At 48.2% G+C, this 15669-nt stretch overlaps 1 protein-coding gene across 3 annotated transcripts in view; it reads right to left on the reverse strand.

Annotated features, from left to right (window-relative positions):
- Positions 1–15669, reverse strand: part of Btbd11 (BTB domain containing 11) — a 251838-nt gene that overhangs the window by 20094 nt on the left and 216075 nt on the right. For 2 of the 3 annotated variants that reach the window (XM_038314842.1, XM_038314844.1), the window contains 7 exons: positions 10096–10261; positions 7839–7928; positions 5840–5941; positions 3858–3951; positions 3602–3737; positions 2698–2918; positions 1156–1334 (listed from right to left, as the gene is read on the reverse strand). In XM_038314842.1, coding sequence (XP_038170770.1) covers positions 1156–1334; positions 2698–2918; positions 3602–3737; positions 3858–3951; positions 5840–5941; positions 7839–7928; positions 10096–10261 — 988 coding nt within the window. The remainder of the gene's footprint in view (positions 1–1155; positions 1335–2697; positions 2919–3601; positions 3738–3857; positions 3952–5839; positions 5942–7838; positions 7929–10095; positions 10262–15669) is intronic. The other variant, XM_038314843.1, reaches the window with a different exon arrangement.

Raw genomic sequence — 15669 nt, forward strand, 5'->3', positions numbered from 1 at the left:
TGAGTGACTGGCTTGTATTTAAATTATATATATATTATAAATTATATATATATATATATATCATGTATAAGCTTTGGAAAAAATCTTCATTTATGTCTTGAGGCATAATGAAGTCCATTATGAAAGGATTCTACAGACAAATGAGTCTGGGAAACACCTTAATTCCCTTTGTGAATTTCAGGGCACCGAAGACAGAAGTGTTCATAAGGCATTGGTCCCCCTGAGGAGAGCAGATGACATGGTGACACGGGTATTCGCAGCTGGCTGTGCCTGCCGCTGTCCTGAGCTGGTGTTTACAGAAGATCCTTGGGGAAGCACAGAAGGCCTTGCATCTTCTATGATGCTTTTCAAAGCCACTAAGAAAGCTTCTCTGTGGTGTCAGGCAGGAGTGGAAGGGCACTGGGGTTTCCTGTCACTTTGCACCCACAAACACTTAGAGGCCTGTATGATTACTGACTCATTTACAGACAGGGAAATTGAGGCAGAAAGAGGTTTAAAAAGCTTGACTAGGGCTCCATGGCTAATGAGTGGGAGAGTCAGGATTTGAACCCTTGTAATTTGGCTCCAGAGTATATATGCTCAACCACTGTGTTACATGAGCCCAAGCATTTGCGTGATGCAGTGGCTTAGGGTAGGAACTCTCTAGAACCTTTAAGGGAGGTTGGTGCTCCCTAGTGCTTCTCATGATCACAGTGTTGGGGGATTTTCTACAGTGGTCCCTGGCCTTTGGCTGTTGACCCCAATGGGTGTCAGGGATCCAGTTCCTCAAGGTTGCCCAAAGTTAGTACTTCCCATCAACACACAGGAGGGGGCCACACACCCCTGGCAGGGACCCGAATGTCTTTATGATATTCCCAAATGGATGACTATACAGAGCTTTCGTGGAATGATTTTCATAATTCCCCAAGAGCAAGACAGATATTTAGAAAGAGATGTAGAGATGTGGCCTTCCTTTGCTGGGAATGGAGACCTTGGTAGGGGTGAACCCCAAGGAATCAGATGAAGCTCCTCTGACAGGCTGTTTAAGGACCATCAGTTTCCAGCGAGGGACCGTCCAGCTCTGTGAGTCCCCACCCCCACTCCCCACTGCAACCACAATGGCCTCACTGCTCCCCACTGCAACCACAATGGCCTCACTGCGCCCCCCCCTTGTACCTTGCTTGCTTTTAATATTTCAAACATCAGGGGCAGGCCTTGGGTGACGAGCTCCTCTGTGTATTCCTCCTCTTGAATGGTCTTGAACTCCTTGAGCAAACACTGAATGAGAGGCCGGCGGTGCTGCTGGAAGGCGACCCTCAGTGACTCCAGCCACGTGTGAAGAGTCCATGGGACACCTGAAGGGGGCAGGGCGGGGGAGGCATCGGGCCAGGCGGGAGGGGAGGGCAGGAGAGGAGAGGGTAGAAAACAACCAAGGAACAGGAATATTTTCATTTGGAAGTTGGCCTTTGTCTAGAATATTATCAAGCTATGAATCCGAGGGACTGGTCTTCAGTGAACACAGGCGAGACGTGCATAAATTGAAACTCTTCTGCGAGACGCATGCGCATGCGCCTCATACTATTGGAGCGTGCATTTTACAATACCAGTCATTGCGCGGAATCTTTCAGTTACTCATTCTTACGTCTCCCTGCCTCTGAGTTCACTGCCTTCTTCTACTGGGGAGGGGAGACCTCAGGGGAGGAGAGAGTTGCTTCAGGATTAGATGACATAACCGTGCTCAGATGAGGGCTGAGAACCGTGGGATCAACCATTGAAATGAATGGGAGGAGACCATTGCCGGGGCCCGTGTGAGACATTTCCACCTGCAGCCCCTCATCGTGTCTTCTTCCTTTAACAAGGTCTCCTCAGCGGATGACCGCTGTGTAATGTGCAGTGAGGTGGCGAGGAGGGAGGGAGAGCATGCCCTGCCTGCTTCAGAACGAACAGGTGGATGGTTCTGAGCCCCCGAGCTTAATCATGCAAAACAGACTCTCAGGGCAACAGCATAAATTTCCCACGTATTGAACAGTCCACCTGACAGAGACCCTTTCCAGAGTAGCGATCCAGCAGCTCTATTTGATTTTCATGGGCCTCCCTTGACCCATTTTCATGTCTTACGGTTGTCTTCCCTTGCCAGGCAAAAGTCAGTAGATGGGTACTAGGCTAGCCTGGATCACCAGAAACACCAATGAGCCAGCTCTGGGCTATCTCACTGAAGAAAGAAAGAGCCACTGCTCCCCTGAATGGCTCCTGTTGACTCAGAGGAAAAGTCCTGCTGAGGAGGCATTTGTCCTTGCCTCGAGGGTCGCTCTGTGTTAGTAGAGTTGGGTGTTCCACACAGCAAAGTCCTCAAGCCCTGGGAACCACCTGGAGTGATTGTTAAATATACAGATTCCAGCCTTTATCCATCCAGACCCTCAACAGCAGAGCCTCTGGGTGCAGGGCCTGGCAATCTGTATTCAGACAAGCTCCCCAGGTGATTTAGGTACCTGGCTCAAGGTCCAGGGTTTGGGAACCAGGACAGGATGATCTAAGGGTGGGGGTCTCAGGGCAGGCAGAGTGTAGTTGTCTGTGGGGATAGTGTGATGTCTTGGCCTGGAAATGTTCTGACAAGTGAAGGAAAAGCTCCCTGGGACCCCTTGATGTGAGCGTGTGTGTGTGTGTGTGTGTGTGTGTGTGTGCATGCTGTGTCTCGTGGTGAATGGTGCCCAGACTGACCTATACTCCTGATATCAATTGTCACATCCACGTAGCCATGCTCAGCGCTGTGATACATGGCCTCCCTCAGGGCCCTCAGTTTGGCCTTGCTGTTGCGGCTGGCGCACAAGGGGGGCGGGGCTGTTTCTGGCAGGTCAGTCCCCTCAGCCAGAATCTCCTCCAGGGACAGGATATCGTTCTTCTCCTTCTCTGGCTGAGCGAGCAGCTTGCGGAACACATTCCTGTCAATCATAAACCCAGAGAGGAAGACACTGAGAGATGGAAGGAGCCGTGCTGGGAGCAGGGGCACAGTAGGGGGCTAGGAAGCTGCTCACTCAGAACCAGGAATGAGAGGATAATTCCTAGGTGGTGGCTTTATGGATGGCGGGCTTTGGGGATGAAGGAGATGGTGGGGTATGACTGGCCATGTTTCCCGGAGGACATCTTGAGACTGAGTAATATCCAGAAAGTTCGGGAACTCTGCCCTTTTGAGCATTAGTCTGGCGAATTTGCTCTCTTTGGCAGGGGGGGGGGGGTAGTGTGTAATAAAACCTGACGGGGCATCTGGAAGAAACCTAGAAAGGACATGAGCAAATACAAAGAACTCTGTCATTCCTCTGTGAGTTCTCACATCATGGCAACTGACATGATGCCCTCTGACCCTTGCTGGCCAAGAGTGACAGATCTCTGTGATTAAAGCCGGCTGAGAGTGGACATGGCAGTCTGTAGGCACGCACGGTGCAGGGAACTGGCTCTCGGCAGAAAACTGTGGGTGAGGGCTCCTGTCAGGGCCAGAGCCTGGGCCAGCTCACTTCCACTGGGCCCCACAACCAGAGAGAGGATGGGTCTGGGGGGTAGGCCTGGGAATCTGCATTTTTAACAAGCACCACTTGGGACCTGGTGGCCTTGGCCCATCCTAGCCTACCTGTGTCCATGGGCTGCGGCCTGGCTGAAAGAGTTCATGTCACCCTGGGGGGTTGTAGAAATTCCATTCCTGTACATGGTTCCTATCAGGGGGTCCGCACCACGTTCCAACAGCAAACTAACCAGCTCAAAATTCCCTGCAAGCCCAGAGAAGGGGGTTTTGTAAAAGGAACAAAAAAAGAAAACAAAAGCCAGTCACAGGTACATCAAAGGCCACAGTGGGAGACGCCAGGGCTGGGGTGGAACTGGTAACTTACCAACAGCGGCTGCGAGTTGTAGGGGAGTTTCTGAGTAGTTCTCCTCACCGTGCTCCACCGAGCCTTCCACCTTGGCCCCAGCATCCAGGAGGAGCTGTGGGGAAGAGTGGCCACTGAGACACATGGAGGGCGTAATTTGGGGGGGGGGGGCGTCAGTGTCCTGGTAGAAACGGGTCAGATTCTAGTGTCCCCCTCCCCCTGGTCAGTGACCCTGTGCACTGGGCTGGAGGCAACTTCACCTCAGAAAAGAAGCCTCTCTCGCCTTCTAGAACCCAAGCTACCCACAGTGTGGTCCATGCAGAAGAACACGTTAGACAGTTTGTTAGAAGGGCTGCCTCTCTGGCCCCAGCCTGGATATACTGAGCTAGTCTGTATTTTAACAGGCTCTCCAGGGCATCCTTAGGTATAGTAAGGGTTCCGGAAGCCCTGAGAGAGAAGAAGCATCCAAATGCTGGAAGTCTCTATTGTTGGGTCTGTGTCACAAGCCTCAGAGGGCAACTGACGTGGTCCCTTTCAGCAACAGGTGCTCAAGAGTTATGACTGACCCCCGGATCGTGCTCAACCAGCCAGGGGGAGAATCCTTTCCAGAAGACCCTGGATGACTCTAAGGACAGGTGAAGTGTTAGTTCTCTGGCCAGCAAGATCCAAGGAGGTGGCAAAAGCTGCAGAAGCTTTGCCTCTCCCGCCTGCATTCAGTGCATTTGCTGCGATATGTGAGCTTATTAAAGGAGGCGGAGGCTCTGTCCATACCCGTTCACCACTCTCGGTGACGGTGACGGTGGCGGTGTGCTGTTGGCATGTAGCACATAACATGGGGGAGAACCCACCATCTTTACCACCTACCTACTGCTACCTGAGGTCGTGTCCCCACGGCTGCTTTGCCTCGGGGATGCAGCCTCACTATCAGGAGACTCTGCCGGCCTTTCAGCTGTCCCCTATCCTGAATGAATGACTGAGGATGCCGTTGTCCATCAAGGGGTTCTGTCTGTGCTTTCGAGATGCTATCAACTCCCTTCTTTTTTAGGTTCCCCTCTGCCCCCAAAGGGCTGAGTTTGATGTCCTATAAGCAGAAGTCAGCACCAAGGGTACTACATCACACCCAACCTCCTGAAGTGCCACTATGGGTCTGTCATGAGGATTCCCATAGCCAGGAAACATCAAAGGCTCTTGTGAGATACCAGCGCTGCTGAGCTGTCCCTGCCACTCTGATCCCTGCTGCACAGAATTCAGAAATGTGGGCCACATCAAAGAGGTGTGTTCTCGTTGTATCTGCACTCACTGTGGGCCTGGGGAGGTCCCGGACTTAGATGCCAAGCTCCCTCTTCTGACGAAGTAAAGACCAAGTTAAGACCGAGGCGATTCACTGACAATCAAGTCGACCACGGTGATAAAAAGTGACAGTACTCTCGGGATGGCAGATGCGGGCAAGTTACCGCATTTGGAGCTGTTTCAGAAGACGTGGGGAATGTACCGTAGACCCCCGCAGGAGCCGATTCTCAAGAGTCAATGCTCACACCAGAGCACTTTTCAAACATGCCCTTGTTGATCTGGATGCTTCTTCCCCACTGATTGGAAACCACTGGCATCTACAGAACACTAGGGGCCGCACCTAAGGGAAGAGCCCCTCCAGGTACTGACCCTGGCCAAGTCTCGTGGTCACGTTAAGAATGTAAAAGGAGCAAGTCCACAAAATACCAGCTGAAGTCCCACCTCAGAGCAACCAGGAAGAACTCCACAGGTCGGTCGCTCTGGATGTGAGGCTGCGTGTGGGTACGCAATGCTGCTTTCATATTGGTTAATGCTTGGCCAAATGGATGCTTAAGTATAATAATTTCATTATAAAATAAGGATATGCTTCATTGAATTGCAATTAACCAATATGAATCACTCGGGGAGATATGCATGCTGGGAGAGATTTAGATTTGCGTCATGGAGTAATGTCACAGTTAATGGTCAGATGTGGATAGGGAAATACTTAATACCTGAACTACAGGAATATGTCCATGCAACACAGCAAAAGTCAGAGCCGTCCAATGGCGGGTCTCGGGGTGGACGGATGGATATTTATGAGGAGTACTGACAACCTATAAACAAATTGAAGTTATTTTTAAAAAGGTGACCTTCACAAATATTTAGGCTTGCAGATTCTAGCCTATCTGTGGCCAGGCACACAGATTAGGGAAGTATCAAAAAGACATCCTGGCAGGTGCCTGGGCAAATGGCGGTGACTTCCCCTGTTGGAGGCCCCAAGCAACCTCTCACCAGAATTGGGCGCTGGTCCTGCTTGAGTTTCTTAGGAGAGATGCTGACGCAGCCTTCTGGAAGCAGGCCACTGGAGGACTGTATTTGGGGGGGGGTGTTATCAATGGGGGCAGGAAAAGGTTTTTGAGCCTATGCTGACTGTGCCTTCACTTTCCCCCTAAAAAGCATTAGTGTGATGCTTTGGAAACCAGCTTCTCTGCCGGTCTCTTTCCCTCTTTCTGCTTAAGGAGGGTGGTGGTTCTGAGAGCTGCAGGAAGTGAGGCATCCTGAGACATCTCTATCTACATTTAAGATCCTCAAAGGGGCTGGGTGAGGGGTAGGTCTGTCTCACGCTTCCACAGTAGAGAAGACAGTCACTCATCTGAGAGAGGATGTTCCTGCCATTCTGCTCACAGGTCACCTGGGTTTCTTAGTTGAAAAGGGCCCACATATAACTGGAAACACAGGCACAAACTTGCCCTGAACATGTCAAGAAGAAAGAATGAGAGACTGGCTTTCAGGATGGAGAAAGGGCCTTGGCTACGCCAAGCTGGGACGCAGTAGGGAAGCCGATGGCTGGAGGCTTGCGATATTAACACCAGCACATGGTGATCTGCTCAGCATTCCTGGGACATGTAACCTTGGCCTGAGTGTCCTTACAGTAGACAACGCACTGAGCAAAACCCACGGGAGAGGAGGATCAAAGAACACCTCTAGCTGAGGACCTTGACGGGGCTTGTGATGCTTAGAGACCCACAGTACAATGGGTCCCGTTATTACTTGACCTCCCTATCACTTAAAACTCATTAAGATCCAAAAGGGGTTTGGATTCAGAGCTATGTTTACTGTCTGCTTTCCTCAGATGAACATAAAACTCACCAACATATATTTTTTTAAGTACAGGACAACTCTGAAGGGCATCTAATTTTGAAGCAAAAAAGGTTTCCCAGAGTTGCTGGTTCATGGCTGCAGCGTGCCAATCTCCTTGACATCTGCAGCTGCCGAGTGCTGGCTGAGCGGGCCTTCAGGCCGCAAAGAACACAAAAAGCGAGGATCCACTTATTTTGAATCTCGGGGTGGTTTGGAGCAACTACTATTAACAGAGTCCCAAACGTGGCAAGGTGCCTCTGCTTGGTGCAGATCACAGCTGGGCACCTCTACTGGGCATCAATTCCTCCCGACAACGTGTGCATAGTTCATCTCATAAGCCACACCACTTCTTGAGCATCAAAGCAAGTGGTAGTTTGAGAACTTGAACCTAAGCCTGTCAGATGCTAAAGCCTTCAGGGAGGGGAGCTTCAGTTTCCAGTCTACTGCACTGCATCCCAGCAGCTTTGAGATAATTCAGCCAACAAAGTGAGTCAGTGGGGCTGGGGATGAGAGGAAGACAGAGAGTATCAGGAGGGGAACCTCAGCCCAGGGAGCCAGGACAGCTTGTGCCAGGCGTCAGGAAAAGGCTGGGATGCAGGAGTTTTCTGTCCCATCCCAGGAGGTGCTCAGTCAACATAAGCCAGAGCTCCCTGTAGCTACAATTATTGTTTCAAATGATGCACACAGAGGGGCTGCTACTTGGGGTTTTGGTTGTGACCTCAGTCTGTGACAAGGTCTGCCAGGTGATTTCACCACGGCTGCAGTCACTGGAAGGGTTGAGGAGTGTGTGAGGGTGTGAGGTGTGTGAGGGAGACTGGGAAGGGAAAGTCTGTGTTGGCAGGGCCTGCCTGCAGCCCTCTACACCCTCACCTCCACGTTCAGGTCAGCTCCGGCATCCAGCAGCATCTGCACCATTGCCTCGTCCCCGCGGACGCAGGCGTACATCAAGGGGGTCATGCCCTGTGGTGGTTAAAACCAGAGATGGAGACATTTACAAGGTGACCATGGTTGGTCGACAAACACCTGGGAGGTCTTACTGGTGTGTGTGCTGCTCAGACTGTGTCGGGACAAAAGAGTAAATGTGGGGACCTGTGACTCACAGGGTCACAACCTTCCACATTCTGGAAACTGCGGTGGAGGAGTGAAGGGAGGTGACATCACCCTTTGTTTTTAAGACAAGTGGCTGATTGCGATGGGGGTAGGGATGGTTCACAAGAACTTTCTGGATTCTGCTACAGCAACCCTAAACCATTTAATTATAATGAATACAGTTTCTTTGACAGTTGTATCCTTCCCAGTGTGACAAAGTGTCCTTGTTGCTCTATATGGGCCTTGGGTCAGGCAGAGTCAAGGGTAACTGGACATCCTTGAGCACGTGGCCACCTGCATTGACATCTGTCCTCCCAACACCCTTTACAAGCACAAGGCAACTGAAGCAGGGTGGCCTTCAAGAAAACCTTTCCTGCTCTGCCTCCTTGCTCATCACAAACCGAGCCCCACAGCCAACAGGAGGGATGGAGCTCTCCATCAACAGGGTTGTGAAGGCAGCTATCTGGGAAAATGTCCATGCTCCAGCCTTATCTCACATGACATACCAATATAACCTTTAGTTTTTACTAGAGATAGCTTGCAAAATTAAAATGATAAGAGATACCAAGTTGATTTCAGGATTCATTTCTAGGCATAAAGCCAATGAAAAATGTCATGTGTGACAATTACTCTAGCATTGGTACCATGCAATTGAAAACATTATAAGCAAAAATTCCAAAGTCAATGACAAGCTGAGACGTACTTGTTACATTACAGGACTTTGTTCCTCATATAGAAAGAATTCCTCTAAGTAAACAAGAAAACAGTAATAATGCCAATAAAAAGCAAAGGAAAGCAGATTAACAGGAATACCTATGTAATCAGTGGATGCACAAAGACTAGCCAGGCTCCTGGGTGCAGGGAATGAACCTGGGAAAGCCTGGTGCATTTAAGACACTACTTCCATTTTAAAGAAACATTTCCCCAAGTAAGTAGAGATTGGAACAAATATTTGTCTAAGTATGTTTCAGTCAACGTTGTTCATAAGCACTTTAAATATCTGACATTGGGAAGATGGTTAATGAATAAACACTGCAATCATTTTACACAGATACTAAAAGCAATTTACAAAAGAATATTCAAAGCCGGGCGGTGGTGGCGCACGCCTTTAATCCCAGCACTCAGGAGGCAGAGGCAGGCGGATCTCTGAATTCGAGGCCAGCCTGGTCTATAAGAGCTAGTTCCAGGACAGGCTCTAGAAACTACAGGGAAACCCTGTCTCGAAAAACAAAAACAAAAACAAACAAAAAAAAAGAATATTCAATAGCACTACAAGGTATCTGAAATAAAAAAAACACTGAAAAAAGATTTAATAAATCCCTGATTTTAAACATACAAGATATATATGATTGTGTACTAGGGATCCTTGATGTTGCTCAAGAAAAGTAGTGCCTTCTACCCTCTTCATGGATCTCTTGCAAAGAGTTGCCTGGGGGAGAAACGGTCCCACCTGTCCCTCGTAACTCTGCACCAGGGGGAACAGCTGTCTGTTTTCTGTCTGTGACACCACCACCTCCCTAGGGTACCTCTGTGCCTTGTGGATGCCTCTAATCTACCACCAGTTTCAGGATCTGCCGGGCACTGCCATATCTGTGATGCCCTAGGGTCCCCAGACTGACTTTGGTGTCTCTTAAACACTCTAACAGGACGGTGCAGTGAGATCTGTCTTGTATCAATAGCAGACCGGCAGAGAACTGACTTTAACACGCCAGTAAAGAGACCTCAGGGTTGCAGAGTCCTAAGAACAAGCGATGGTCAAGCTAACGACATTATTTCCTTTCCTGAACAGGTCTAATTTTCACTCCTTTGTTTCAGCTGCAATGATCATGTGAGCTTTCCACGAAGAAGGACAAATGTATTTTTTTAAATAAGATTAAAAAAAAATCCAAAACACTAAAAAGAGAAAAAATAACGGAGGAGGGGGCATTATTATTATTTTAATATTATTATTAGTGATCAGCAGAGGGAGCCGGTGTCCTGCCAGCTGCTCACGCCCAGTACCAGCACTGAGAAGGTGAGGGTGCCAGCGGATTGATACCTGTTCGCTCATGGTGTTGATTCCGTCGGGCCCTAGCAGAGACACCGCCTGCTTCACCAGGTCGGTCCGTCCACAGTTGAGCATCCGGAAGCCCAAGTCCTGCTTGAACTTGGCTTCAATGGCCACTGCGTCCAGCTTCCGAGAAGCACAAAAGCAGTCGTCGGCCCTGAGGGAGGGAGAGATGGTCACATGGTGCTGTCGGCTTTTTTTTTTTTTTTTTCTTTTTTTCCTTCCCTGGGTCTGGTCCCTGAGAACAAACTTCCCCAGCAAGCTCCACCAAGTTCCTCGCTTGCTTTTCCTGCAAATTGCCTGTTCTAGGCTCCCAGTTAAAACTGGTGGCTCTTAATCCTCTGTCCTTGCTGTGGCTGGGTCTGGTCCCTTATCTGTGTGCCAGGAGCTAAGAACTGTTATGCACATATTTGTGGAGTGTTTATATAGATTAGGTCCTCACTAAACATTTTATATGAGTTGGTTCACTCAATTCCCACACAAGAGAAGACAGAATTCCCATGAGGAACTTTAAACCTCTGGGAAACAGGGACGAGGACCCCCCCTCCCCACACACACATCCAGGCCACTCCATTTGCAAGAGACAGAGCCTGGATTTGAACCAGAGTAGCCTGTGGGGAGAGCTAGTCTTTGGATCTACTGTGCCACCCACCCTGTCTCCCAAGCATAGCATCTACTGTTTGCTTGTTCGTGTGTCTGACCCCTCACACTAGGTTGTGGACTTCTGAACAGACATTATGTGTCCATTCCAGTGACAGACAGGAGATATGAAGGCATTAAGAAATGAAGAGTGGGAACACAGGATGGAGTCGCTGCGTTCCAAACTGAACAAGCCAGAGAACTTGCCGGATGAAACGAGAGATGGCAAGGTGCTTCAGGGAGAAAGGAGGAGGTGGACAGATGGGAGAAAGTGATACAGGCTCCATGTTCAGAGGGCATTGCCATCTTCTCCCAGCGAATTGACCAGTTACCATTAAATCAAGTTACTAAGCACTTGTAGAGTGCCCTGCTCTAGCTAGGTGTCATATGTCACCATCCCTGCTTGGGAAGCCCGGGTGAGGGAGAGGACAGGCACGGGCCATAATCCCATGTATCTAATACAAAATATTGAGGGTTCAGAGACACTGTTTCTAGTGAAATATGTTATGGGACTAAAGGCCTCTCTGCACCATACACACCCTAAGGAAGCTTTGTCTTCCTAGGAAGTTGACCCCTGAACTGTGTAGGTATGGGGGGGGCAGGAGAGGATGGAGGAACCCAGGACTTAGCTTCAAACATGGCATCAGCATCCTAGACTTTGGGGCACAGAATAGGACTGTGTCTTGTGGCTTCTTGGTCTAGTGCATGTGAGCTTTGAACTTGGCTAGAGTTGCCAGATCAGGCAAATCAACAGTGCATGGGGCATCTTTCTATCAAAGCTTTGTCTATTGTTTATTGAAGATAGAAATTTAACTGGGTTTCCTGTTTTTTCTTCTGGAGAAGGGCAGTGCTAACTATGCAGAGAAACTTAGGATCCCCCTCCTTTAGTGTGGTGGCAGGGACTAATGGTTTAGCCAAGGAAGCTTGCTACACCAGAGTAGCAGGGCAAAACGCTAGGGCACAGAGCACAGAGGCCTCCAGGGGGGCGTAAGTGTTTTCCTAACGTACCAGGATCCTGTGTGTGTGTGTGTGTGTGTGTGTGTGTGTGTGTGCGCGCGCGCGCGCGTGTGTTGTATGTGTGTGCGTGTTTATGAAAATCTCTGGGAGTTGATTCACTGCATGGACAACCTTTCTTCTGCTAGCCATGCCGGAAGTGGCTGCTTTGGGAAATCACACAGCTCCCATCCCGGGGAAAGAACGCGCGAGCACGAGCTAGAGGAAGGGCAGGGGTGCCGTGGAAGGCTGATTCTGTGGCATGACTCGGCTGTTGCGCGCTGGAACTCACAGCAGCCATGGTTACCCGGTCCAGACCTGTACAAGCCTGGGCCTGTCAACATTTCACACGGAGGGAGGAGGGGTTCATGATGCACCACCCCTACCAGAGGACTTTCAGGTGGTTAATGGTTTCTGAGGGGTGTAGGAGGACATTTTCTCCAGTGGTGTAGCCACTGGCAATGTGCCCGTGCTCCTGTAAACGATGCGAGTAAGACTCACTGGGTTATTAAAAAAGCAAAAACATGGAAACAGAAGAAGGATTATTTGGAAGGAGAGAGGGGATCAGCAGGAGTGCGGGATACGATCAAAATATATAACTCTATGAAAGATGTCACGATGAAACCCAACATATGTAATTAATACACATGAATAAAAACAGGAAAAAGTAGTTCCCATCAGGGAACAGAGATATGAGTGACCACTGTCACATAAAAACCCACCTAGTCATTTCTTCCTGCATGTCTGTCACTAAGTTCCTTCCGATAGCCTCAGTACATCATGAGATCACTCAGATATGTGCTTCCCCCTTTTCCTTGCAATCATTCCATGTGACTGGGCAAGCATTGCCAGTGCCACTGTGTGTCACACCCCATGCCAAGGAGCTCCAGAGGAGGGAGGCAGAGGCTCGGGTTCACAGGACTCAAAGGCTTATGAACAGATAATTCTAAGAACATCACAAGTGTTTACCAGTTCCCGAGGTCCTTGATTTTAATTAGAAAGAGACAAATGGCAGGAAAATTACTGCAGCTAAAATGATGATAATTGTTATTACAGGAAGCTGATGTTTACTAAATGAATACTTAGTGTGGCGACCTAAGCTCCTTCTGTGTGTTAACCCATACCATCCTCATGGTGAGCCCCAGAGCCAAGGGCTATGTGCCGCCTACCACACCAATGAGGAAACCGAGGCAGAGGAATTACCAGAGATATAGATGCTAAAGGACAAGTTGGCGTGTGTCGGGGTGACCTAACTGTTGGGGTCAGAGGGCCCTGAATCAAAATATTATGTTCTGTCCATGTGTTTAACTTCCATTAGAGCTGGACTGCTGGATCGTCTCTTAGACCTTTAAGTTCAGCGTCTCCAAACGAATTATATGAACACCTCTGTCCGCACCCTCTAAATGTGCTTCTGGTTGCCCCATCTCAGCCACTGACATTACTGCTCACCCAGGTGCTGAAACTGGAATCTGGCCTCTCACCCACATCCATCCCAACAGCACCCAAATCCCAAATCCATCTTCCCATAAGACCGCCTATAGAAAGGTGTACACCTCCTCATATACACACATATATATATATGAGATATGCATTGTATATATTGTATAGGTATATATTGTATAGGTGTACACGCTCATCTCATGGCCGGCTCCCTCTGCCCCCTTGGTGGTATCTTCACAGTTAGTGACTAGTTTTCTTAAACACACCCCCCCCAAGCCATTAAATTTCATTTAATTAATTAGCTGATCTCTCTCTCTCTTTGTCTCTCTATCTCTCTGTCTCTGTCTCTGTCTCTCTCTCATATATATATGTGTGCACACACAGTGCATGTATTGAGGTCAGATGCACATGTTGAGGGCAGAGAATAACTTTGGGAATGAGTTCTCTTCTTCCCCTATATGGGGCCCAGATCCAGTTCATGACATCTGCCTTGGTAGCAAGGGCCTCACCTGCTGAGTCATGTTGCCAGCTCCTAGTTATTTTTTTTCCCTACCAGCATGTCTAAGTCCAGGACCAGGACCCAACCCATCTTGTTCTCTGCTGTAAGCAAAGCAGAATGAATGCAAATAGCAAGAACTGACAGGGAAGACAGGTGTGTGCTACCTACCATGTGTTCTTTGTTTAAACATGGAGACTTAGTCTTAACTGACTGCTAAAAGTTACACATATGTATTTATAATGTTTAACACGGTAGTTAGGAATATGTACACTCTGTAGAATGAACAAATTAACACAAGGTGTTACCTTACATGTTGAGCATGCCTGTGCTGAGAGTGGTTCAAATCTCTCCTTTTTCCTCCTCATGCATGCTGGACAAGCAATCCACCAACTGAACTATGTCTGCCGTCCCAAATCTACCTGCTCATTTTTTCAAGTACGCAACACAAGGTTATAAACTATATTCCCCACATTTTACAGCAAATCTCCTGAACTTATTTCCTCCGGTCTAATTGAAAGTTTGTATCCTTCAACTCACACGTATCTCTCGACCCTTTTCTGCTCACCACGCTTCACTCTCTGTTTGTTCTTCAGAGAGCAACGTTTTCAGGTTCCACACGTAAGTAAGACCACACATCATTTGTTTGTCTTTTTATGCCCAGCTTATCTGGCGTCACGTAATGTCCTCCAGGTCCATCCACGTTGTGATGACAGAATTTCCTTTTGTAAAGCTGACTAGTATTCTGTTGTAAACACACACATACACACACACACACACACACGCACACACACCCCACATTTTCTTTATCCATTCATCTGCTGATGCACAGTTAGGTTGACTCCACTTAATTATTGTAAATGATGCTTCAACTTGACATGGTGCTATGACCTATCTCAGTGACTACTGACTTCCTTTAGGTGTCCATCAATAAGACTGTAGGATTCTATCATGGTTCTACTTTATTTATTTATTTTTTTTTGAGGAACCTCCACCACGGTTGCATTTATACATTCTCACTGACAAGGCACACGGAGTCCCTTTTCCTTTTGACCATTGCTATTTTACCAGGTGGAATTGCATTTTTTTTGTCGTTTTATGGTGATATTTTATTGTCATTTTTAATGTGGAACTCTCTAATGAATAGTGATGGCTGGCATTTAAAAATACACTTGCTGTCCATTTGTCTTCTTCTAACAAATGTCCCTTCAGGTCCTTTGCTCTTTTTTAGGTTGAGTTACTTCCTTGTTGCTATTGAGTTTATTACATAGTACTCTGGCTGATCACACCATATCTGACATGTTCTGCTCTGTGTAAGGACCACAGGCTGTGTGTCTTTTATCCTCTATTTAGTCGGCTGTCTCTTAGCTGTTGTCTCCTTCGCTGTGCAGAGACTTTTAAATTTGATGCAATTCCATTTGTCTATTTTGGATTTTTTTTTTTTTGCCTGTGTTTTTAGGGATACATCCAAAAATCATTACCAAAACTAATGTCATGGAGTTTTCCATTTGTGTTTTACATTTTTAGGTCTTGATTCCATTCTGAGTTGATTTTTGCATATAGTGCAAGATAAGGGTCTAGTCCCACTCTTCTGCGTGTGGATATTCAGTTTGCCCAGTATCATATCGTGAAGAGACTATTCTTTGCACCTGCCCTCAGCCCCCAGGGCCTTTATGAAGTGCACACTGACCTGGAACTTGCAACCCTCTCAGTCAGTCTCTTGAGTGCTGGGATTACAGACATGCACCACACACCTGGCCCCATTCATTCTTGAGTACAGCCCCAGGAAGCACCTGTTTACCGAGCAGCCTGCAGACGCACAGAGCAAACAATGGTTCTGGTGTCTGAGCCAAGTGGAGCAAGCAAGCTAAAGCAGGTAAAAACCGTTTTCCAACAAAGTGTGAAACATGAACTCTCTGCATAAAATCACCCTTTCAGCATTTCCCAGGACAGGGCTACAACTCCACTCCTGGAGAGTCCCTGCAGAAGCTCAGAGC

The sequence above is a fragment of the Arvicola amphibius genome, chromosome 17, assembly GCF_903992535.2.
Source record: "Arvicola amphibius chromosome 17, mArvAmp1.2, whole genome shotgun sequence".
In the NCBI taxonomy this organism is placed as follows: Eukaryota; Metazoa; Chordata; class Mammalia; order Rodentia; family Cricetidae; genus Arvicola; species Arvicola amphibius.